Below are 26,118 nucleotides of genomic sequence, written 5' to 3'. Positions count from 1 at the left end.
TTGAAAAGTCAGAAAATGACAGGCCATTTTGTTCAGGAAGTTCATTGGCAGTTAAAGAAGCAGAGGAGTGTGTAGGAGAATTGACATCACTCCTGGTCAGATGCGGCTGGGCCCCGGTGTCCTGCATTGGACCCGGGGCTTACCAGGGCTTGTCTGTAGAGCACTGGCTGAAGGGCCTGGTGTCTCAGATGCTGTCTCTGCCTTGGCATGTCTGGATACGGGTAGAATTAGTTGAACAGGGAGGAAAGTTGGCCAAAAGGAAATCTTTTAGAGAGCCCTGAAATGATTAGAGGTAGGGAATTGGGGCCCCTCCTCCCACAGTGCTCGGAATAGAGAGGATCTTTGGTAAGCACTGGGGCAGAATTGGGAGGTGGGTAGCTCTGGCATCAGCATTCTGCCAACTCTCAGCTCTCTAGGAAAGCTCAGAGCCACTCTGTGCCCCTGTTAGCTTGGGTTAGTCGGTCGGAATCAAGATCGTTCCTTCTGGAAGCTACAGCTTCTAGCAGAGAGGCTCACCCCTGCCCCAACCCCAGCTGCCCTGCACAACCCACAGGCAAGGAAATTCTGCCTTCTCTCCCTGGCTGTGTGGAGTGTGGCCCAGGCATTTATGCAAAAACTACTGTGGACAATGTCCTGACATCAGCGTGTTCTGCAAGCTTGCATTTCCAAACTAATGTAGCTTGTTGGAAAGATTGGGTCATGGGCGATTGAATTTACAGCCAGAAAACTAGTGAAAACAATTAGCAAATACTAACAAATAAATACCATGCCAACATAGGGCTTTACCTTTAAAAGTTGGTCGAAGGTTCAGGAAGCAGACCCAGATGGATCTCTGTAAGTTTAAGGCCAACCTGGTCTATGCCTTGAGTTTCCAGCCCAGTCAGAACTATATACTATGATCCTGCCTTAGTATACAGACACCTACACATGCACACGCAGACACACAAAATATCCATACACCATGGCCTGTTAGAAAAAGACTTAGATGTTGGAATTTGGGGACAAGAATAGACTGAATAGAAAGGGAACCAGTTCCCTGAACATTGGGTGCAGCCTGGCTAGGAAGACCATGGGCATCGCTCTCCGGGGGGGGGGGGGGGGGGGGCTGTGTACTGCTGTGTTAGCGTGCAGTTTGCTTACTCTTATTCCTTGGTTGTACAAGATCTTAGCATTCTTGGAAAGTTGTATATGAAATGACAGTGCTTGAAGCGTGTTGACAGAACTGCCCAGTTCTCCAGTCCTGTCCGCGTCAGTTCGTGTTATACGAAGGGCTGTTTGTAGGACACAATGACCAACAGCTAAGAACACAAGAGGACATAGAACAGCAGTCTCCATCCTGATGAAATGCATGGTTTGGTCACACTGTAAATCTTATAAGATATCATCCTACGCAAAGTGCTGTGCAGAGAAGAAAGATGGTAGATTGCTAGGAGATGAAAAGCTTCTCCAGGAGGTAGAGTTAGCATGATTTCAGTAGTCAAGGATACGGGGCAAAACAGAGACTGAAAACAAAAGAGAGTGTGAAAAAAAGATTGGGAAGTTGAATCCCCAAGCCAGTGTTTGATTGGGTGACATATTCTGGGGAATCCTTTCTGGGACAGCAGCTCAGGGAGCACACAAGTCTAGGCAAGGAGTGGAATGAGATGGGCCTGAGCGTGGGAGGTCTAGGCTGCAAGGATGGGGCACAGCCAGAGGGCATATGCAGGCTGTGTTGTGTCTGGAGCCTGTCCTTAGAAGCCCTGTTGGGGATGCTGCTGTGTGGTGGTGATGGGAGACAGGATGTCAGATGTTTGACAGCTGAATTGATGATGCCCAACTCGGGTGTACCCGTCTCTTGATGACAGGTATGTCGCCTTCAGCAGTAACGGTACTGCGAAGTGACCTGGGTTTAAATACGTTTGCACGGGAGGCAGAAGCTGGGCACTCTTGATGCCCGCGACTGGTAATGGGCAAGACAGGCGCTTCTCAGAGCGCTGTTGGGTGTTCTCTGGACTTGGAGTGGAAGTGCCTTGTTCTTGGCCCCAAGTGGGCCGATGGTGTTGACCATGGTGCCTGGAGCTCCAGTTCCTGCTCAAGCGCTGGTTTAAGGGCCGGGGCACGTGTTTGAGGTAGGTGCCGTGTTTTGACTACTTATAGTGGGCAAGATACACTAAGAACAGCAATGTAATGGCTGCTTTCTCTTCCTCCTCCGCCTTCTCTCCCATCTTTTTCCCCACCCCCTTCTCTTCCCCCTCCCTCCTTTCTCTCTCCCTCTCCTTCTTTTCCTTTTCCTCCTCCCCTTCATCTTCTGAGGTAGGGCAACTTTAGCCTACCTGAGAGGATGACCTTGAACTCCTCAACCTCCTGCCCGCCTCTTCCCAGGACTGTGCTGTCCCGTGTCAGCCCATGGGCCCAGCTGATTTTCTTTTTAGGTCTTGGTTTATCCCTCTCCTTCTTTGACTCTGTTTTGACCTCATCCCTAGATATGACTCCTCCGTATGGAGCAAAGGAGAAAATGGATGGCCAGGCCTGCCCTCGTCACAGTGAATCGCTGGAAGGTTAGGGCTGCGGTCCGAGATCATTGTTCTGGTTTCTCTTCTGTCACACAGTTGATGCTAAATTCTGCAGCCGTGCTCATGCGGGGTTCCTCGGAGTGCGGTCCTTGACTGGCAGCCTCTGCTACCTGGGAAATTACTAGAAATGCCAATTGTCCAAACCTGCCAAAGCAGATAGTCTAGGAGCAAGCCCACCAAAGCAGATAGTTAAGGAGCAGGCCCAGCCAGTCGGATCCTAACAAATTCTCTAGCACAACCATGCATGTGGCACAAGCCAGAGCCCATGCACCACAGAAGAGAAGGGAACTGACTGAATAGGTAGAAAATAAGCTAATACACACACACACACACACACACACACACACATACACACACACATACATACACATACATACACACACATACACACACAAACACACACACATATACACACATACACACACATACACACACACACATACATACACACACATACACATACATACACACACATACATACACACATACATACACACACATACACACACAAATACACACACATATACACACATACACACACACACATACACACACATACATACACACACACACGACGAATCCACATGTTCAGTTAATGCTAAAAGTCAGTGCTGTTCATTGACCTGAGTAGTATGAATAGAATCATATTCAACAAAGAATTTTCTTATTTTCCCAGAATCCTCCAAGCTCCAGAAATGGCACAAAAAGCTTTATGAAACTTTTAATCAAGTGTGACAGGAGCCATGTGACATAGATAGTATTAACTCCACATTTTTAGAAATGAAGAAACTGAAGTTGGGAAAGTCAGTGGGGCCTGGGGAGGAACGAGTAACATGCTTTGCACCACTGAGCGGAGTCCAGAATCCTTGTACCCACCTAGAGTGCCAGGTGTGACTGCCCATCTCCAACTCCAGCACTGAGGAGCTGGAGACAGGGAGGTCGCGAGAGCTCACCAGCCCGCAGATTGATTAAGTCCATGGACAGCAGGAGACCTTGTCTTAACATATTTAAGGTCGATGGTGACTGGAGAGGACACCTGACATCAGCCGCTGGCCTGCACACACGTGCACCTGCACACACAGCAGCCTCCACACACGTGCACCTTCATACAGCAGCCTCCACGCAGTGCACCTGCACACAGCAGCCTCCACGCAGTGCACCTGCACACACAGCAGCCTCCACACACGTGCACCTGCACACACAGCAGCCTCCACACATGTGCACCTGCACACAGCAGCCTCCACACACGTGCACCTGCACACACAGCAGCCTCCACACACGTGCACCTGCACACACAGCAGCCTCCACACACGTGCACCTGCACACAGCAGCCTCCACACACGTGCACCTGCACACACAGCAGCCTCCACACATGTGCACCTGCACACAGCAGTCTCCACACATGTGCACCTGCACACACAGCAGCCTCCACGCAGTGCACCTGCACACAGCAGCCTCCACACACGTGCACCTGCACACACAGCAGCCTCCACACATGTGCACCTGCACACAGCAGTCTCCACACACGTGCACCTGCACACAGCAGCCTCCACACACGTGCACCTGCACACACAGCAGCCTCCACACAAACACGTGCACCTGCACACACAGCCTCCACACACGTGCACCTGCACACACAGCAGCCTCCTCACACGTGCACCTGCACACAGCAGTCTCCACACACGTGCACCTGCACACAGCAGCCTCCACACACGTGCACCTGCACACACAGCAGCCTCCACACAAACATGTGCACCTGCACACACAGCCTCCACACACGTGCACCTGCACACAGCAGCCTCCTCACACGTGCACCTGCACACACAGCAGCCTCCACACACGTGCACCTGCACACACAGCAGCCTCCACACACGTGCACCTGCACACACAGCAGCCTCCACACACGTGCACCTGCACACACAGCAGCCTCCATACACGTGCACCTGTACACAGCAGCCTCCACACACGTGCACCTGCACACACAGCAGCCTCCACACAAACACGTGCACCTGCACACAGCAGCCTACACACACACACGTGCACCTGTACACAGCAGCCTCCACACACACACGTGCACCTGCACACAGCAGCCTCCACACACGTGCACCTGCACACACAGCAGCCTCCACACACACACGTGCACCTGCACACAGCAGCCTCCACACAATGCAGTTAAATAGTTTATCCAAATCCTGCAAAGCACATAAATTTGATGCCTGTCTGTGCTCCTGGATTCAGAACGTGTGGCTGACGCCATCCACATTACCTGCAGGGCATCTTCCGTCGGCCTCTTTTCATCCTGAATCTGCAACATCCCATTAAAGGGGGTTTGCTGCAAACTGCCTCCAGGTGTCAGGTTCACCAGCACAAAGCACAGTATCCTGACACATTTATCAAAGCATATCAGTAAAATCACATATGAATTATACAAAATTATGTCAAACCTTTAGGAGTTTTTCAGGCACCTCTTTGTTGGGCTTGAGCCTGTCCAACTGTAATGAAAAGTTAGGAAGTGGCGCCCTCGAGTGGAGACTGAGTAAAATGCACCCTCCAGTGGCTAGAACAAAAATTATCAGAATTTTTTTTGCTGGAGGATTTCTCCCCAGGCCCTTTCTTCTCCCTTTCAAGACTTAGAATTTCAACGTTTTATCTCAACGTTGGAAGCTGTTACATTTATATAAGAAAAAAAATAGATCTGGATGCTTTTGCCACCATCTTGGATTTCTGCATCACAGTTAGACCACAGCAGGGATTATCTCCTTCAATGACTTTTCTCAACCCTGTACTCGTTTTTCTACTTAACTGCATTGAATGGCGCCCAGTGTGAATGTGGTGCAGGCCTGTGTTTACTCCTTTGGGTCAGAATTCAGCTGCTAATGGCCTTGGAAACTGTAGACCTGGGTGGAGCTGGACGATTTCATCTGTGTCTTTGGTTTCAAGGTTGGCGCTGTAATTGTGCTATCCCCACAGGCTGTCGCTGTGCTGCCAATCCACACACTTGATACTCCTTGACCCATCTTCAGGGTAGAGTGTCCGCCAGTTCTCCTGGAGGACACTCAGCGCAAGCACTCTGTGCAGGCTGACGATGGATTGGCCCCTCTCTGGCTGGTGAAGGAGATAAAGATGAGGGCAGACATAACCATCGGGAAAACCCTGGCAAAGCACATGGCTCTGTTTCCTCCTAAAGAAAAGTGGACACCTGGGAAGTTAGAGATGGGAGTGAGTTCGCAGTTGAAGCGGCTTCTGTTTTGCCCTGAGATTTTTATCACAGCTGTACTTCCAAATGTCTCTCTTATATCCTCCTTCCATAATCCAGAGAGTAGCCTCTCTGCTCGCACAGTCCTGATTCTGTACAGTTAAACTTTGGTTAAAAATTGGGGGAGAAACCTCTGTATTTGACAGTTTGAAACACACATCTCCTGAAAGGTTGTGTTTCTGCACTTTGAAGTAAAACATGGAGACTCAAAAGTTTCACACACACACACACACACACGGGGGGGGGGGGGATGTGGAAAGAGCTCTGGGTTGCCAGTTCGATACTCTGGCATTCTTTGGCTGTGTGCTCCTGCGTTCTGATCTGTACCATGGCAGTTGGTCATAATACCGGGAGTCAGATTTGGCTCCAGTAACAGCTCATCCATTCTTTATGTGGGCAATGCACATTTGTATTAAGCTCCACTCCCTGGAATCTGGGATCTCCAGCTTGTTGCTTGGTCAGATGACAGGAGAGTCGAAGGACCCATGGGTACATGCTCCTCTCAGAATCATTGTTGGTGTCTAGCTGGAATGGTGGCCACAGCTCTTCATCGGTTGGGGAGCGCAGTGCAGAGAAGCTAGGCTCTCATACCACTTCCCGTGTAAGCATCAGAAGGGTGGCCTTCGGGTTGGCCTTTGCTTTCTTTTATGTGGCAGATGCGGATTTGAGATACAGCCTTCTTCCAAGATCGCCTGTGCCTCTAACCTGTACCAGTGCACCTCCATCGAGGACATTGCTGATTGTTTTCAGTAGCCTTTCTTTCTTTCATGCAAGCATCTTCAAACTCAAACAATGAAGTATGTTTTGTTCCTGATATTGAACGTAATTATCAGGTAGCCCATTCTGTCTTGAAAACGATTCTGTTCTTTGTTACCAGTTGGAATTTAGGCACCTTTTCCTGGGACTGTTTGCCCTGGAGCTTGTCTGGCCGTCCCCCACTTAGCTTGTACATGTGGGTGTGCATGTCCTAGTCTGAGCTTTAGCATGCCAGCCTTATGCTGTGGGAAAGTCTTGAAGCACATTAACTTCATCAATTTTATTTTCAAATTGGAGGAACTTAGGATATCGTTTTGCTTAGAAACAAGTAGGGAATATTTATATTTGAGATAAAAGTAAAGGCAGGGTATTTATTAATAAATCATATGGAAAACTGGTTAATAGTTGTTAAATATATGATTATTAACACTTAAAAGCAGCTCCCCCCCCCCAGGAGTGATGTGTGTGTGTTTATTTCCCTGGGTAATAAGGACCTGTTGGCCCTCTGTATACAGTTAGTCTAGACATGACAGGAATACCATCCGTAGATGCCCACTCTCCGTTTGACCTTTGAGCCCATTGTTGTAAAACACATTGGCACCTTGGGGAGATACCCAGATGACATATCCTTCTTTCCTTCTTCTAAAATAACGATGGGGAGGACCCATTAGTTTCAGTCTAAATGAGGTCAAAGAGCTAGGTGAGCGTGCTTGCCCTGACTTGCTGCTCAGCGTCCAGGAGCCTGTGTCTTCCCTTGCTAGGTGAGGAACTCCTTCTGAACCTCTTGGCCTTGGCTCTGTCGATGGAGCTGCAACCCCACACTAGGCTTTTCCTTTCTCAGGACATAAATGTCAGTTACGAATCAGGAGGCATCTCGAACCTCCGTTCTCAGCCTTCCTAACCCTGTGACCCCTCTTGTTGTGATGACCCCCAACCATAAAATTATTTTTATTGCTACTTCATAACTGTAATCTTGCTACATAATGTAAATGTCTGTGTTTTCTCGTGGTCTTAAGGCAACCCAGGCAAGCGTCATTTGACCTCTAAGGTAAGACCCACAGATTGAGAAACCCTGATCTAGGTTCTCTGAAGCTACGAGATCGAGGGTGATGGTTTTAAACTGACCCCTACAGGGGCATCTCCCTCTGGTAAGTTTCTGGTTGCCTCCAGCTTTTCTTTGAGGATTTGCTGATTTGGGAGCCAGCGATACTGCTTAGTAAATGGATGGAGCACGGGTGCCACCTATTGGTGGTTACTGGGAATTAGAATATCGATCACACTGTAATCACCCAACGCTTGCTGGCACTGCTGCTTGGGAATTGGTGCTTTGGAGTGTCTCGGAGTGGAAGCCATCAGAAAACAAGAGGGAGTACTTCCATGGCTTTTGACTGTTCCCCTCTCATTAAAAGGCTGTGGCTTTAGATTGTTTCAAAGTCGCTCCATTAATGGGCTTCTCTTGTCCGTCTGATGCTTTTGCTTGGGGATATGGATGAGATACAATTTATTATGACGTGTGAAAATGACCGCTCACCAAGGCCAGCTGGACTGTGACTGAAAAAGCATGGGAGAAAACTGGACTCTCTGAACATGGCGAACAATGAGGGCTGATGAGAAGCCAAGGACAATGGCAGGGGGTTTTGATCCTACTTAATGTGCTGGCTTTGTGGGAGCCTAGCCAGTTTGGATGTTCACCTTCCTAGACATGGACGGAGGGGGGAGGACCTTGGACTTTCTACAGGGCCAGGAACCCTGACTGCTCTTTGGACTGGAGAGGGAGGGGGAGAGGAGAAGGGAGAGGGGAGAAGGGTGGGAGGAGGGGGAGGGAAATGGGAGGCTGGGAGGAGGCGGAAACTTGTTTTTTTTTTTTTCTCCTTTTCTCAATAAAAAAAATAAAATAAAATGACTGTCTGGCTGAGCAGATTAACACTGACATTCTAGAGCGTTTTACCCACCAGTTTCATCCTCTGTAAGGACAGCTCACTCCAGGGTATATGATCTGTTCATTGATGCAGTTTATATCTGCAGAACTTACATTGTTAGCAGATGCATAGGTTCACAGACAGGGGACCCAGTGGGTCACTGAATAGTTAATAATTGGCATGAGAGAAAACGGAGAGATGGAATGTGCATTTGGAATTCGTTCACAGAATTCAGAGGAACGGGGACAAGGTGGAAGCTGCCTCCTTTGTCTCATACACACACACCCTGCAAGGCTCCATGGTTCACTCCATACTGAAGTAGGAATGGCCCATAGCTAAGGTGTACATAAGACCCATACCTAAGGAGGATGTGAAACCCTTTAAGGGAGATGGGAGACCCTTACTTAAGAAGGACATGAGACCTGTACCGAAGGAGAACATTAAACCCTTACCAAAGGAGGACATGAACTCCTCATGCTCTGAAAACGATCCAGAAAATCCAATGCTGTTGACTGGTCAGCAGAATTAGATCATCCATGTGGTAGTAAATAAACAGACTAGATGCTAACTAAAACATATCGAACACATGCTTGCCGATCTGAGTGCCCAGTGACCTTTGGGGACAGTTTTTCTCAGGTCTCATTTGGTAAGGCATAGAGCAGGGAGACATTCCATGTGCTAACTGGATATAACAAGGAGCTCATCACTGCTGGCCTGATTGACTGCTGTTGTGGTCAGTAGGGCCTCTGAGAGGTGTCAGTTCCTTGTGGCGGTACTGGGGCCAGGGCAGGAAGCAGCTGAGAAGGAAGAAAAGTCAGCCAGGTGACAGGTAAGCTGAGGAGGGCAGGGGTTTTCTTCTGGACTCTCTAGGAAGCTGTGAGAACTTAGAATCACCGAGATCCCCATCCTCTCCCACATGGGGAGGGGACGCCTCCCAGGCTGTGCTGTGGGATGGGCTCCTGGACTTTCTGGTGTGGTTGGATCAGCAGGAGGCCCTGGAAGCAGGAAACTGTCACAGGGCAGGAATTGCCTGTCACTGCTGCAGAAGGACTGGGGAGCACACTGGGGACACAGCAGGAGAACCCTCAATTTACCCTTGGCAATACAATTAGGACTGGAAAGCAGAACACTGTTGTTCACGTCTCTTGAGATGCTGCGTTTACTACCCAGCACATTCTCAGCTCTCCTGATGGATACAACCAGCATCTGGCTTCCTTGCAAAACCATAAGCGTTATGCGTGGGAGACCATTTCTCTTGACCCCGCTATCCCCAGTGTCTGTGGGTGTAATACTTATATCCCATGCATGATTAAATTGAACAAATTCTGAGTCCTTTTCCTTCCCCACTAAGCTCAACTTTCCCATTTCGGAGTGACTAACTCAAAAGTTCGCATACACAACCCCAAGAGAAAGCAGTGGAAAGTGGCCTCCTGGTTCCTTTGCAAAGGTGGCTGGACCTGCTAACTTAAGTCTGAAGGTCTCTGATGAGGTTTTCGACTCTGTTGCATGTGGTCTCCGACCCATCTTCCTGTTCTAACACAGTCACTTGGCACCACACTGACACTGGCTCTTTCTTCTGCTGTCTGTCTTTGCTGCTGAGGAATGAGTATTCTTCATTCTTGAACATGGCTGTGTGAAGCCAAGATCCACGAGTCTCGCCAGTAAGTTCTGAGTTACAGAAGCCGTGCTTTTTGTGTATCCTCCAAACTGAGCTCAGTGTTCCTTGGTGAGGAAAGTGCTGCTGATGTATGTCCCTGTACAAGTTTCGACTCCTGGGGTACTGGCTGACTGATAACTGAGCAACCGAGCGCTAATTGCCAGCTGTGTGCTTTGTGTTTCACCATGGGTACCTTACAGACTTAGAGTCGTTATTTTGCAGTTTTAAGAAAAGCGAGCTTAGTCATGGTCATGGTACACCTGCAGATTTGAAACCCTCCTGCTCTCTACAGTAGCTTCGAAGGCTTTGAAAAGGCCACCGACTTTCGGAACTTCAATTTGAAAGGAAAATAATGAAATAGCGAGGCTTTTTGTTCCCTTTGCCCTACTTGACTCCTTGACAACAGTATACCATTTTATACATGTGTGCTGCCAGCCCTTCTGGGAGTCGTGGTGTAATTAATGAGGCTTTAAAACCGACTGAAAGACCTGATACATTGCACAAGCAGTTGTCTTCCGATTCCGAAGTCTGTCTTAGACATGGGTAAATAAAACCTTGACTCCCAGGAGTTGCTGGACTTAGCTATGGCTTAGCTTTCGTTGGCTCTGCTAATTTGCATGCCAGGTATGCTTTGTTACTAACTGGTTTAGGAACAAGAGGACCTCAGAGCCCGCCTGTCGCTATCATAGGTGGTGAAAAGGCTATCTTTAGTCCGGATCAAGGCTTCCAAGTCCACAGATCACAGGCAGACTGGTGAATCCAGCTCGCCTTCTGTTTGCCAAACTACCTGTCCACCAACATGGTGCCACCCAACGACACGTCCCTGGGCCAGTAGAAGTCTTGTTATATCCATAGGCGAGGCTACACTGTTCATTTCACTTCATCTAATCTTTTGTGTGCCTTGAATGTGCTAGAGGCTTCTGTTAGATGGCTTTAATTAGATGTTCAAACCCACTCGATGGAGTGAGTCTCGTTTGCTGTGCTTATAGGTGGTGGAAACAGGAGCACATACGAGTAAAATGAATTATGTCTGTTATATGCTTAGATACTTGGTATCCGCTCTATAATGGTGGTTTGTGTCTTTGCTTAAATAAGGAATTGGAAGCTCTGGAAGGTTAAATATCTTATCGGGCTCATCTAAATTGTAAATGACAATCCCAGGACACCCTCCCAGGCCTCTCCTTCTGGTCCCAGTACTCATGTATATGGATCAGGGTCAAAATGGACAAAGACCAAGGAAGTTCCTTGAGGGGGAACATCTTTTCGGTATTCCTTCTCATGTATATACACTACTGAATAGTCATGACCCTAGCCCTGCCTGGAGTTTTAAAGTGTTAAAGTGAAGCTACGGGAAGTTGTCAAAGCAATTGTGCAAAATAAAACTGACGCATTGGCTTATACAATCTTAACCGTAATGAGAGCGTTAGCAGTCACTAGGAGATGGTTGGAGAGCTGAGCGGCCCCACCAGACCCTCTGTGTTTTCAGCATTGTGCAGTCTATGTATTGGGAGAATATTAATGGCATTTTCAAGGCCAGTTGGGTCCATTCTTTCTTGATAAATGTAGGTAGCTAGATATGATCTGTTGTTATTGGTCCAAGGTCACAGTAAAGCTTCCAACAGCAAAAAATACAAAGCCAGTGCTTTGTCAGGAGAGCTGAGCTGGGCTGCTTCCTTTCTGAGCCACTTTGCATTCGAGTCAAGCCAGGTCCTTGTTACGGAAAGACCAGTATGCATGTGACACTCTGACCTCTGTAGCATGTACGAGAAGGGGGCAGTGTTCCCTTATGTCACGTAAGCCTTCAGTGAGTTGTTTCTCAGAATCCTGGGTGTTTGATTTTTTTATATCCCCCTCTACCCACATACCTCCCACAGACAGGTAGTCAGACAGGCAGACAGAAAGACAGACAGCAGAGACCTTAGACAGATTATTTTCTGGATATGAACGAGAGATGCCAAAGCCTACACACTGGACCATTAAGAATTCTGTAGCTGGTGATGCTCCTAGAAAAAGATAGCCCTGCCCACCTCTAAGGATGCTGCTTAGGATCTCGAGTAAGTGTGACAAAGGTGTGTCTTCCTGCAGAGTAGAAGCTGTGATATCCTCACAGGCGTGTTCTCAGTGTCTATCAGCCCAGGGCACTGTCACCCTAGGGGGTGTCTCAGAGTCACAGGGTTTTTTCACCACCGTCCCACACTGTGCCCATCATTTAAGAGTCACTGCTCAGAGAAGGCTCTGTTTGTTTAATTGTGTGTGTGTGTCACAGGAGTTGAAGACAAGAAAGTGGTAGCATACTTATCCCAAACCAGCAATATTTTGAGATCATACAAGATACTTATGTACCTAACCAAAGATAATGTATCTCGTGTAACTATAGTTACAAGACGTTAAAACTTTACAACTCTTTTCCAGCATTGTGTGTGTGTGTGTGTGTGTGTGTGTGTGTGTGTGCGCGCGTGTTTAAAGGACCCTCTACCTAGACACTGATACCACGTACCCACATAGTATTTATTAAATGGCGGCTTTGAAGATAGGACTCTGTGTCTTATGCTATGATGCTAACAGTCTAGCACTCTGTATGCGAATGATGGAGTTAAATTGGTTTCAGGTCTCTGTTTCAACGGGCCGTTCTGAACTGAATCACTTCCTAAAGTTGTGTGGTGTGGCAGATGTTATCCACTGGGACTTAGGGAGGTGGGCTTACCTCTCTTCTTTAACTTGATGTTCTGAAGGTGGTGTGGCGCTCACTCCCTAAGCTTGAGAGCTCCTTGTCTGTCAAGAGTAACATTAACGTCTTCGTCAGTAGAAACTACACAGTAAGAAGAAGCCAAAGCGTAGAGCAGACCTCTATCTCCAAACAATATTGCAGCAAAATTACAGTCATGATGTAGCAACAAAAACAATTTTATGGTTGGGATCACCATGACTGGAGGAACTGTGTTAAAGGGTTGCAACATTGGGAAAGCTGAGAATCATTGACCTGAAGGACTATGGGAAGATGGCCTTACTGTAGAGTTTCTTAGGAACAAATAGAAGCCAGTGCTTCTTGGGAGGGCCAACTCGGGAAAGCTGGTGCTTCCTCTGGTGCTCTGATCTGAGGTCAGATGTGACTAATAGCAAAAGTGAATCTGTTCAGAGTAACCAACCTCCCATCCACCGGTGCAGTGAACTACCCCCTCCCCCCGCACCGCCCCCCTCTGTGTCCATTCCCAGCCCTGGCAATCTGTCTGATATGATAGCTAATACCATCTCAGCTTGGCTTAAACATAAGCCGGACAAGTTTGCAAAGAGGATTGCTGGGAGTGGATAGGGCTGGGAGGGCTCTGGTTTGTCGTCACGGTTTTATAGAACTGCAGGCTAGCAGGCTCAAGAAGGCCAGATGGAAGTGTGGTCATCATGGGATGAATGCTGCCTTAACAAGTGAGTTCCCAGCTTCTGAGACTATAGCTCCCTGAGCTGCTGAAGTTCTGCATCTTTTGAGAGAAGCAGTGTTCAAAACCAGCCTAACTCCTGAATTCTATAGTTTAGCCAAGCACTTTATATTGCCTTCTTAAGAAGAAAAGTTTATTTTAATTAAGTGTGGATGCAGCTGTTAGAAGTGAAGACTCCTATGTGGCTGGCAGAGTGTATGCAGCTGGTAAACGCCGCTACTTCCCCAGTCCAGCAGAGGGCGAAAGGGAGTTTTAGCTTACCACACTCCCGCTTCCCAACCCCTAGGGATATGTACACCAGGTGCAAGGGCCACAGCATCTCCAGGCCAGCAGAAGGAGAAGGGAGCTTTTTAGTTAATATTTCACACAAGTCTACTTTTTAAAAAAAGAAAAAAGCTGTTAGACTCCAAAGCAGAGTTCGTAACATACTTTGAAAGCAGAGAGCTCAATCTGATCCTTTTATGACTAAATCCTGGGGTCAGTAGTCTTACATTACAAAAAGAGGAGGTTGATATTGAAACACAGTAACAACTGCCTTGGGGATTTTTAGCTACCTGTTGCTAATTTGGCTTTCTTCATATTGAAAGGAAGATAAAATTTCTCTGTGTGGTTTTCAGAGAAGCCCATGCTTGCCTGGGTAGGATGAGGTGTCACAATTGGGGGTCCTCAACCTGTGCTTGCCTGAGTAGGGGGCAGTGTCATGGCTGGGGATCCTCAGCCTGTGCTTGCCTGGGTAGGGGACAGTGTCATGGCTGGGGATCCTCAGCCTGTGTTTGCCTGGGTAGGGGGCAGTGTCATGGCTGGGGATCCTCAGCCTGTGCTTGCCTGGGTAGGTTGCCATGCCACAGCTGGGGGACCTCAGGAGTAACCTCTGAGATAGGGTTAGGGATGTTTACTGAAGAACATTTCCAGCATCTGTACTCCTGGGTGGGAGCCAGGAAGGGCAGGTAGAAGGGAAGACAGAGTGCTTTTCCTGACATCAGCCTCCTGACTTGAGTGTGAGCAGAGGAGTCCACCTGTCACCCCAACGATGGGAAACAAAATCTTTCTGGTGATTGACAGAGTGAGATTCAATAAAACCACCAATTTTCTTCATCAGTGATTCTTGTTCTTTAAAAATTGTTAGCGTATTTATTGTACAAAACAGTGGGTTTCATTATGATCTTTCCATACACACACTCACACATATATAGTATACATATTTATGTGTGTGTGTGTGTGTGTGTGTATGTATGCTCTTCTTTTTCCTCCTTTCCCCTCTTCCTCTGACCTGTTTATTTCCAAATCATGAAGGATTTTTGCCTGTTTATTACTTTATGCATGTGTTTGTAATGCTGGGTCCCAAACCTAGAGCCTTGCACATGCTTTGGCAAAGCCTCTCCCCCTGGGCTGCATCCCCAGCCTTCACTTTGTTACTGTTAGTGGAAATAGCACATGCCAGGGAGAAAGAACCATTGCCCCCGGTGCTGTTTCAGAACACTGCCTTGACTTACCCACAAAGTCACCATAGCCACACACACCGTGGCTTTGGTAAACTCTGGGCAGGTGCCAGGAGGAGAGTTCAGACAATGTGGTAGAGAGAGGAACACATTGTCCTTTGAAAGTCTCTGCAGTCACACTGAGAACTGTCCACTGTGGGGGAAGGACGGGGTGAGCGAGACTGCCTTGGCAAAACACGAGGCTGGCTTCACGTGATGGCCTCAGCGTGAACAGGGACAGCGGCGAGAAACACACAGGGGATGAGATGCAAGGTCAAGAGTATTGGAACGTATGGTAGCTCTCAGCCTGAACTATTGAGCGTGTGGAAAAGTCCCTTCCTCAGGGGGATGGCTGGGGAAGAGGAGGCCTGGGTGATGGCCAAGTGGTATTCCTGCTCATGCTGATGATCCCACAGAGCCCTTCCACCTGGGAAAGGGCAAGCCCTCGGCAGTGTTGGTAGCTGGGCCTGTGCAGGGCCTGAGGTCTGATTTGGCGCCCGTGTGTTCCACGGAGGTAGGAGTTTTTTCCTATTAACACATCTTAGCCATGTACTTCCTGTAATAGTCTTTTTTCTCTTTTTGTTCCTAGGAATGGTGCAAAAGCTAGATCAGAAACTTCCGGTGGCTAACGAGTACCTGTTGCTCTCCGGAGGAGTCCGAGAAGGTGTGGTGGACCTGGACCTGGATGAGCTGAATGTCTATGCCCGGGGCACTGACTACGACATGGACTTTACCCTCCTGGTGCCAGCCCTTAAGCTGCATGACCGCAATCAGCCTGTGACCCTTGATATGCGTCACTCAGCCCTGTGCCACTCCTGGCTGAGCCTCCGGCTCTTTGATGAGGGGACGATCAGTAAGTGGAAAGATTGCTGCACAATCGCCGATCACATCAACGGTGCCACCAACTACTTCTTCTCTCCCACCAAAGTGGCTGACTGGTTCTATGACTCCATCAGCATTGTCCTCTCAGAGATACAGAAGAAACCCCAGCGAGGGATGCCAAAGGTGGAGAAGGTGGAAAAAAACGGGACCATCATCTCCATCATCCTGGGCGTGGGGAGCAGTCGCATGTTGTACGACATCGTCCCTGTGGTGTCCTTCAAAGGCTGGCCCGCGGTGGCCCAGAGCTGGCTTATGGAGAACCACTTCTGGGATGGGAAGATTACTGAGGAAGAGGTCATCAGTGGCTTTTACTTGGTGCCAGCTTGCTCCTACAAGGGTAAGAAGGACAATGAGTGGCGACTGTCCTTTGCCAGGAGCGAGGTGCAGCTGAAGAAGTGCATCTCTGGTAGTCTCATGCAAGCCTACCAGGCCTGCAAAGCCATCATCATCAAACTCCTGTCAAGGCCCAAGGCTATCAGCCCCTATCACCTGCGGAGCATGATGCTCTGGGCCTGTGACCGACTCCCAGCCAGCTACCTGGCTCAGGAAGACTATGCAGCCCACTTTCTGCTGGGTCTCATTGACGACCTGCAGCACTGTCTGGTCAACAAGATGTGCCCTAATTATTTCATCCCTCAATGCAACATGCTGGAGCACCTGTCGGAGGAGACGGTCATGCTCCACGCCCGGAAGCTGTCCTCCGTGCGCTCCGATCCTGCAGAGCACCTGCGCACCGCCATCGAGCACGTGAAGGCAGCCAACCGGCTGACCCTGAAGCTGCAGCGCCGGGGCAGCACCACCAGCATCCCCTCCCCGCAGTCGGATGGAGGGGACCCCAATCAGCCTGATGACCGCCTGGCCAAAAAACTGCAGCAGCTAGTGACTGAGAATCCGGGGAAGTCCATCTCGGTCTTTATTAACCCCGATGACGTCACGAGGCCCCATTTCAGAATCGACGATAAATTTTTCTGAGTGACTTGACCTTTTTTTCTTCTTCCTCTTGGTTCTAAGACTTCCGTAACGTGTAGCGTGGTTTGTGATATTGTCATTCTGTTTTTACATATCCAGCTTACATTGGATTTGTTAAGGACACGTTTTTTTAAGTTTCCTGGTTCTGCAGGCTGGTGCAGGCTCTGAAACAGTATTATTACTATTTCATATTCTGCCTGATTTTTGCTGTTTGTTTTCTAGTTATTGTCACATGGTTTTTGTTGTTGTTGTTGTTGTTTTTTATGATGTCATTTTTAAGGAGAACTTGAGCCATATAGACGACACTGCCCATGAATCCTCGTTCTTGCTTTCTGCCTCACACTCGGTGTGGATCTGTTGCCAGATTTGAGGGAACACACTTCCTTCTTGCATATTCGAACCCTTTCTCTGCTTTTGTTCTCTTTTTGACCTTGTTCTTCTCCTGAGTTTTCACTGAGATGGGTATCTGCAAGTCCTAAGAACCTGGAGGCCCTGTGCATGCTGGCTACGTTTCTTTCTTTGATCAGAAGAGTTTCCCGTTTCTACCGGATCGGAAACTTTCAAGAGAGAACGATGCACATTGCGTTTCCGAGCAACCTCATTGAATGTAATTGTCCTCGAATCAGCAAATATTGGATGGTTTGGAGGGAGGATTTGATAGCTTTCCAAACAGAATTAAGGTTTCCAAATGTTAGTTTTAGTGTTTGTAATTATTTGAAGCCTTATTTAAATCCTATTAAGGATCACACCATTCGAATTGTTATTTGCACTAATGAAGTCTTCGCCATTGTCATAGCTGCAGTGTGTGTTTCAGTGTACATTAACATCCTTTCCGGAAACGTCGTCGCTTTTCATTTCGTCCAGTTCTCTGGGTCGATAGAATGAGTCTCTGCATTTGTCTAGTTCTCCTTTAATTGTGGGTCCCGTTTTACCCTCCTTGGTAGATCTGGTTCCTGCCTTACCGATGGAAGTTTTTGATGCTTTATACCTGTTCACTGACTAGCTAGAACTTGGGAAGATAATACTTGACAAAGTGGGTGTCTTTGTATTTATTTCTTTGGGGGTTCTAGAGATTTTTCTCTTCCCCTCTCCTTTTTAAAAGTCTCTTTTATTTCTCCTGAGACCTTGCTGGAAACTGACAGGCAGAATTATCCCCAAATTGAAGATACCATGCCTGTTCAAAGCAGGTTTCCCTGTAGAGCAGGAACCAGGAAATACCTAAATGGCTGTGTTGGAATAAAGGAGTCCTATTTTCTGACTGAAACGATTTACCAGATTTAGGTGCTGCGGGACGTTGGCCTCTGTTTTCGTGTGACCCGAAGGCAGACGGTGTCTGAGTCATTAATGGGCCTGCTGATCGAGATGGCCCATGATGTCTGCTAATGGAAAAGTCAAGCAACACGGTGGCTTTTGGTCTTGAACGTCCAGACTCACAGGTTGGATTTTGGCCAGTTGAAATCAGACATACGTGGTCTTGGAGTTTTGCATGGGAATTAATGTAATATGCTTATAAATCAACAATCTCAAGTCAAACAACAAAAATAAAAAAGAAACTCCTGGCCTTGGAATCTTGTTGTCATTATTGCTTTGTAATCTCAAAGTTTCTCTCCCTCTTCTCTCCCCCCACGTCTTTCTTCCCATTTTCACTAAGAAGCCCCTTCTTTTTAGCCTGGAACACTAGATCTTTCAGCCTGAGCTCTCAGTGCTGGGATATCCATTATGTATCCCCACACCCAGCTTGAAATGGTTTTCATCTTAGCAGTGAAGTGGTGGTCAGGCAGTACAGCCCCTGCCTTAGTTTAGAAGAAGTCTACATAGTGAGACGCCTGTGTTCTTTCCTCCCATGTTCCGAGTGGTATACCCTTACCTTCCACACAAATATTAAACATCATTAAGTCTCATTAGAGAGCTGGTTCCCAGATCCAGATGTGCCTCTTGATTGGAAAAGCCAGTGGATACAAACCAACATTTCTTTAGTCTCAAACATGAAGGCGTGCCATCCAATCCCAGTTCTTCCATCCGGGGATGTACCCTGTGGAGAGCCAGGACAGAAGCACATATTCCTCCCAGATACGGAGGAGGAAGCATTTGATTTATGTTGGTACTGACAGGTATCACCCTGTCATGGCAGCTGACGTCGGATAGCACTGTAGGAAATGGATTGGAACCTTGAGCCCAAGGCCTCTTCTCTTATGTGGTCTTCCTCATTGCCAGTATTTTAATCAGTTTTGAGTTGGGTTCATTTCATCACTATATTTAGTCAAATGCGCCAAGCTGAGCCTTACTGGATGGTGTATGTCCCTTTCTTTCTGGGATAGCTATGAAGGATTCATACCCTTGTATCTGTATTTAGAGCTGGCATGTGCCGATTTCATTGATTTCTATCATAGTCTATCGACTTTAGCCACTGTGTTACATTGGATAGGTTCAAACAAAAGTCAGGTATACAGTTGACGTGGGCAAATACATTACCAAACCATTGCTCTAAAGTCTATTGTACTGTGAGAACATACCCAGAACCAACATCTCATGTGCAATTAACTTCATCTTAAATGCTTTTCCATAAAGGCTTTCAGGTATTTCATTACAGGCATCATAAGGTTTTGGCACATTCTGATCTTTTCCCCTTGCCACATCTAGTCATAGTGGCGATCCCAATATTTAAATATCACACAGAAAAGAGCAAAGACTTCTGGGTGTTAGTAATTTTAGCACCCATTGTTTAATCTCCAGAATTCCTGTCCAGGCCACAAACCTGAGACTCTGAGGTCAAAGGTAAATGTATGGACTGTTGCTTAATACCTTTTCCTTAAACATATTCCATTGAGTACCCACTGGGCTGCCATTCTGCAGCCTGGAGGATTGCTTTATCTCATTTGTGTTTCAAATAAAATGCAAAGTCCTTAAGGCTGGAGCCATACTTCTACTACATGTGGCTGATTTTGTGTTTAATTGGAGACATTTACAAGTTATTACTCAACAGGCTTTTAGCTCTTTAATGGGGCAGGGTCTTGCTTATATCAAGAGTAGATTTTTCTCTGCCTTTTGCCTCTGAAGTGGAGGATCTACAGATGCAAGTAAAAGCTGGTTTCAGAGGTAGTGGGGCCACTCGAGTTTAAACCCTTTAAAGGCTAGTCTATTTCTAAAGTTAATAGAAAACATGGAACTACATGGCTACGTTTGCTTTGGGGTAGAGGTATGAGGAGAATGGAGGAGGCGTCCAGGCCTAGTGTGAGAGCCAACACTCCCATGTCACCCTGTGCACACTTAGGTATTCTTTCACCAACGGGACATTTCTTCGGACTGACTTTGTAACACCTTCTCCATTGTTGGCTATTTGGTTCAGATACTTCCATTGCTGTGAGAAGTCCCCCCTCCCCGGTTTTTAAAAAAAGTTCAGCTTTTTTTAATTATTAAAATGTTACATTATGTATTTATGCATGTGTTTGCACATGCACGTGCAGGTATCTATGGTCAGAGGCACTGGAGCTGAAGACAACAAACATGCAGTTGTGAGTCACCTGATGTGTCTACTGGGGTCTGACCTTGTGTCTTAGGATTTTTATTGCAATGAAGAGACACAATGACCATGGCAACTCCTACAAAGGAAAACATTTAATTGGGAGAGGTTTAGTCCATTATTGTCATGGCAGGAAACATGGCAACACACACGCAGACATAGTGCTGGAGAGGTAGCTGAGAGTTCTACATCTGAGACAGCAGGAAGAGAACAAGACCACACTCTGTTCTTCAGAAAGAGCAGGAAGTGCCCTTCACCACTGGACCAGCTCTCTACCACTCCCAACGTGTAAGGTGTCTGTGTGTGTTACAAAATTGTTAGAGTTAAAGAGGCCACAGAGTTCAGAGACTCCCAAAAATGCCTCACCAAGAAGCAGAAACATGATCCTGATAGGGATGTAAGACAGATTTCATGGGAATAGGGGAGATCAGATCACTAACCCTGGTGGGGGAGCTGCTGCTGATGCTGTCAGATCCAGCCATGGGGCCAGAACTGAGCTGAGTCTCAGACTTGAGTTTAGGCTACAGAAGGGAGTTCCCATGGAGGCCATAAAGGTCAAAGACAGGGCTGGGTCTAATGAATTTGAGGGTGGACAGGCAGCAACTTGAGTAGGCTGTATCAGTAGTGGGGGCTGAGCAGAGCTGAAGCTGGGACAGATGGGAGATCTGTGCGCCCCTTGAAGCACATACCAAGTGTTGACAGATCAGTTGGGTCCTTCACCATCACGGTGTGGAGTGTCCTTTGGGGTCTGGATGAAAGAGGTGGAGCCTTTTCCTTGGTCTGGTGTTTTCAATACATTCTCAGGCCTGGTTTCACTGACAAAATTTTAATGTGCCCATGCACCCGTCCCTTGAGTGCGACTGTGAGAAGTTTATAGTTGTACTACTTTCACTCTTAAAAATAAGTTTTCTTACCATCCTGTGCCTCTTGAGTGGTGATGGAGGGTGTTTGTGTATTGATGGTACAGAGTCGCCCTGCCTCTGCATATGCTCTTAAAATGGAGCCACCTAGGACAATGCACAGCCTGATCAAGCAGCCTTTTACACCATACTGTAGAGTAGCACAGCCCAACAGCCAGTCACCTGGAAGGATGCCGGTCTAGCTGTTTGGCATTCTTGCATCCCCTCAGTGTGCTCACTATTAAGGAACTAAAAGATTTTATACTCCCCATAGCAAGTTAGAGGCCAGCTTTTTCTGTATGAGGCCCTTTCTCGAGACAACTAGAGCTACACAACAAAGGACCCATTATTACACAGAGGCCCTTAAAGACATAATTCATCTAACTTGGGACAGCATCTCAGATAAGCACTTGTTATCTGGGTTGCCACCTCTCTGTCTAGGATCCATGGCCTGTTACTGGAGCATTAGTAAGGATTTAGTTTCCTTTGGTGTCAACTCTATCACATAATTAAGGAAAAGAGGGTTAAATGTGAGAGCATAAAATAAACCATAAGATTTCATTTTGCTTTCATGTCTGTAAAACAGAGGATTTGAGATTATATTTTCCTCCTCATTGGCTTTTACTAGCTATCTTAAATTGCCTCAGTCTCCAAAAAAATCTCAATTTTAGATCTATAAGCCCACTTCTTTAAAAGCTTGAAGTCTTCATGTTCCCAGCACGTTTTTTAAAAAATTAAGAATCTCATTAAGTTGCAGCAATATGTCCAGTGGGCAGCACAGGCACCTCCAACACACCTGTTACGGAAGTTCTTTGTAAATAAAAGTTTCTGCCCTGCCAGGTCCCACAGCCGTTCGGTCCCAAAGAAACACTCAGGGGCTTATGTTAATTATAACCTGCTTGGTTATTAGCTCAGGCTTATTAACTAGCTCTTACAACTTAACCCATAATCCTTGTCTATGTTTAGCCACGTGGCTTGTTACCTTTTCTCAGTGAGGCATTCTTATCTTGCTTGCTCTGCATCTGGCTGGTAAACCGACTCTGTAATTCTGCTTCCCAGAATTCTCCTAGTCTGATTGCCCTGCCTATCTTCCTGCCTGGCTTCTGGCCAATCAGAGTTTTATTAAGCCAACATAAGTGACAAATCTTTACAGTGTACAAGAGCATTCTCCCACAGCAGTTCTTGTCCGAGCCTGTTGGATCATCCCAAAATCTGAACACTGTACATCTCAATATTAAGTCAAATTAGGTAGCTTATTCAAGTTTACAGATAATTAAGTACATGGAAGAGTCAGGGCTTAGACTCATTTGTCTTTTTCATAAATTCAAAAGTTTTGGGGCCAAGGAGAAGGCTCAGTGCTTAAGAGCATGTACTGCTCTTATAGAGGACCAGAGTTTAGTGTCTGCTACCAACTTTGGGCAGTTCATGACTGCCTGTAATGTCAGCTCTAGGGAATCAGTACCTCTTGCTACCTCAGGTCTTCACTATGAACACATAACTACCCCTCCCCCCACACATAGACATAACTGAAAATAATCTTTCTAAAAAGAAATTTAAAACTTCCTATGTATGATGTCTCTGGGGTTTAAATCTAGTCTTACTATTTAGCACACAATTGCTTAATATAATGTATAGGGACCTGCATTTGGATAGCATAAGTCTTGGGCAAACTTTCAGAGTGTTTTCACAGCAGAACAGATGAGTCTCTGGAGAAATGTATCACTGAATGATCCAAGGAGGAGAAAAATAACCACTTGCATGCAACTTTTGGTTGATGGGAGGGAAATGGTCAAAGTGACTCTACTGTCATTGTAGACAGAGGAAGTGAAATAAAAAAAAAGGTTACTATCAACAAAGCCTTACTTCTTTCAAGATGTAAGGGGACAAGTGTTTTTGAAGAAAAGGTGTAGGTGGGGGTCCTAGTTGCATTTAAGGCTTCAGTACAGCTGGAGGCAGCCAGCAACTTGATATAAAAATGAAAGATGTGAATATACCACCTTGCAGTCTTCAAATGGTGTATTTATCATAAGGCTTAAAAATAGGATGCTTAACAAATTTTAAGCATTTATTGAAAACATTGAGAGACACTTCACACTCTAAATTCTTTGCCTCTACACTCTATAATCTATGTTTTTACATTCATAGCTTTAAGAATGAAAGATTGTGAGATACAGTTGGAATGGCAGCATAAGTGCCTGGTCCTCGTGCCTTCCTTGTGGTGACCATTGCTAGCTTGCAAAACAGAATTTTGTTTTTAACTTTTGTTCTTTGATCCTCCACACAGCCTTTCTTGGAAGATTTATGCAAGTACTTGTTGTGTGAACCAAACTTGTCCTTGCTTAAGGGATTAAAATACAGAGACTTCCCACTTCACTATGTGAAGAAAAACTGAGCAACATCAGATCCGTTGTGGCTGATGGGCAGATACTTCCAAAATATTTTCTTACATTTCCCTGAGTGGACCTCTGAGAATGGGAAGCTGGCGAAAGAGGGGAGTTCTTCAATTGCTGGGAAGGTCAAGAAGACGGCCCTGTGCACACCACAGTGCAGATGAGCTGGGACACCTGGAGCACGGGCTGTCGCTTCATCTGCTATATGTCTTTGAGGCAGTGCATTCCCTCTCTAGCACTCACTTGCTCTTTATACACCGAGAGGTGAGATTTGTAGACCTTTAAAAATCCCCTTCTTATGGGTAACTTTTGGCTCCAGAGGGAAACTTGTCCCCTGGATGGAAGGTGGGCACAGAGAAGATTAAACAATTGCAGTCTATGTCAGGCTGATTGGTGGAATTTGCAGACTCGGGCCATGGGCTCTAGGTGAATTGAGAAGGAATGATGTGGCAGGCATCCCTTGGATAGAATCTAGCAATGAGCAGACCTTGCTCCAGCCTTTGTTCTTTGGTGATGTGGTCTAAAGACCATCCCCAGAGTCAGGCCCACTGTCACAAGTACAACTAGATCTCTCTGTATTTTCCACCTAGCTGTTTGTGACATTTTAAATTCATTGCTTACAAGAGGATTCTTTTGCTGGAAAATTGAAGGCTTTGCAGCTCTGGAATGATTAAAATATAGCTAACGCATTGATCTTAACTAATCCACACATCACTTTTGTTGAGTTCTGTATAGGAATTCTAAAAGAAAAAAAGTGAGTCACCTTTGGGATCATGTGACAGTGGCTAGATTGTATATATAATTGACCTAAATTTGATCTTTACGTCCCATGTGCTCACCTTGCAGTGGAGACCTTTGGGGACAATGTCTCCCATCAAAACCCTGTGACTCTGACAGGATCACAGCGTGAGTCCAGCCAGGACAAACCTTCCTCTGGGTCACACTCACCTCTGGCCTTCTCCTCTATGCTAATGTCTCCGGGAGGAAACCTACAAAGTGTGGCAGAGGAATAGAGAGCTGGGCAGATCTGAGAATGACTCCCTCGTCTTTATAAGCATGATCTCAGGATGGATGACTCCTGAATTGGGCCCCAGTTGCCCACTACTTCCCTATATCTAGGCCCAGTCTCTGTCTTCATAGTCTTTTTAGGTAATAGCCATACGGGACATGGGTGAATTCAGAGGTCCCTCTCAAATCTGTCCATGAAATTGCCTGTTTCCTTTTTCCTCATAACTTACAATCCTTTGATAGATCTCACACCCTCACGTTTCAGCTTCTTCATTCTTTCACACACTCCCAACCACCACCGCCCCCCCCCTTCCAGTTTCCCATGACGTCTTAGAAAAATTTGTCTTCTAAGCATGCCCATTATCCCGCCAAAATCATCTTGACAAGCCCTCTGGAGTTTAGATAAGAAAACTACCGGTGCTGGGGTTTTCAATGCATTCCAGACTGTGTTTTCACCCTCTCGGTCCTCCTGCTTCCAATTGCCCTTCTGCAGCAGCCCGTGCCATCAGCAATCAATCACCTGTCCCAAAGGACAAGCCAACACTGAAGAGAATGTTTGAATTTCCCCGTTCCATCGGTGGTTCCCAATGTGTGGGTTGCCATCCCCTTTGAGGCTGAACGACCCCTTTTACTGGGGTCACACCAGCTAGTTACAGTACGATTCATAACAGCAGAGAAATTTGCAGTTATGAAGTAGCAACAACATCATGTTATGGTTTGGGTTCACCGCAATGTGAGGAGCTGTATTAACAGGTCACAGCCGTAGGGAGGTTGAACCACTTAAACCACGGGCCTACGTGGTTCTCCGAACAGAATGCTTTGGAAGGAAACGATTCAAAAAGAAAGGTCCAAGTAGTGGGCACATATAGTCTGTGCCAGGCTTGAATGGATTTCCCACAAGACCGAAAGGGAATTGGAGCCTTGTGGAACATTTATCCTGTGGAAAGGGATTAGAATGTGGGGAAGAAATCAGTCCTGAGAAATAGACCACCACACAGATGTCTTTAGCCACGCATTCCTAAGAGGTTGTGTGTTGCTAGCTTATTTCAACAAAATGAGAGCCTTTGTCCTGTCTGTGTGTTCCAGAGCACTTCATAACCGGCAGCGGCCATCTACCCCTGTCTAGTCATGGAGCTCGCCTGTCACTTTGTCTCTAATCCAGTTCTGCTCATGGATGTTTCAGTGTGTCCCTTTTCAGTCCTGAGGGACAGCGTCTGCCACGGTGTGCTGCCAGTGTCCTTTGGTTCGGTGCAGCACTGCATGTATTTGCCTTACGGAAGAGCATAGGAACTCTCCGAGAATAACCACATTACTTTCAATGACTGTTAAAAAGCATGCATGGAGATGGGTTGTAAAGATAGTTATTCCAGCCAGGAAAGATGGCGCTGACCTATAATCCCA

General features: G+C 46.8%; 1 protein-coding gene across 1 annotated transcript in view; it reads left to right on the top strand.

The window, feature by feature from the left end:
* Positions 1-18,487, top strand: part of Mb21d2 (Mab-21 domain containing 2) — a 98,850-nt gene extending 80,363 nt beyond the window's left edge. Inside the window, exon 2 of the mRNA XM_041678268.1 lies at positions 15,639-18,487. Within this exon, the coding sequence (XP_041534202.1) occupies positions 15,639-16,903 (1,265 nt within the window). The 3' untranslated portion in view covers positions 16,904-18,487. The remainder of the gene's footprint in view (positions 1-15,638) is intronic.
* The last annotated feature ends 7,631 nt before the right edge of the window (positions 18,488-26,118 follow it).

This window comes from Microtus oregoni, unplaced genomic scaffold, assembly GCF_018167655.1.
Source record: "Microtus oregoni isolate MIOR12 unplaced genomic scaffold, Mior012 000029F_ref0000214, whole genome shotgun sequence".
Lineage (NCBI taxonomy): Eukaryota > Metazoa > Chordata > Mammalia > Rodentia > Cricetidae > Microtus > Microtus oregoni.
Note: the sequence above shows the minus strand (reverse complement) of the source record. Positions and strands in the feature narration are given on the sequence as shown.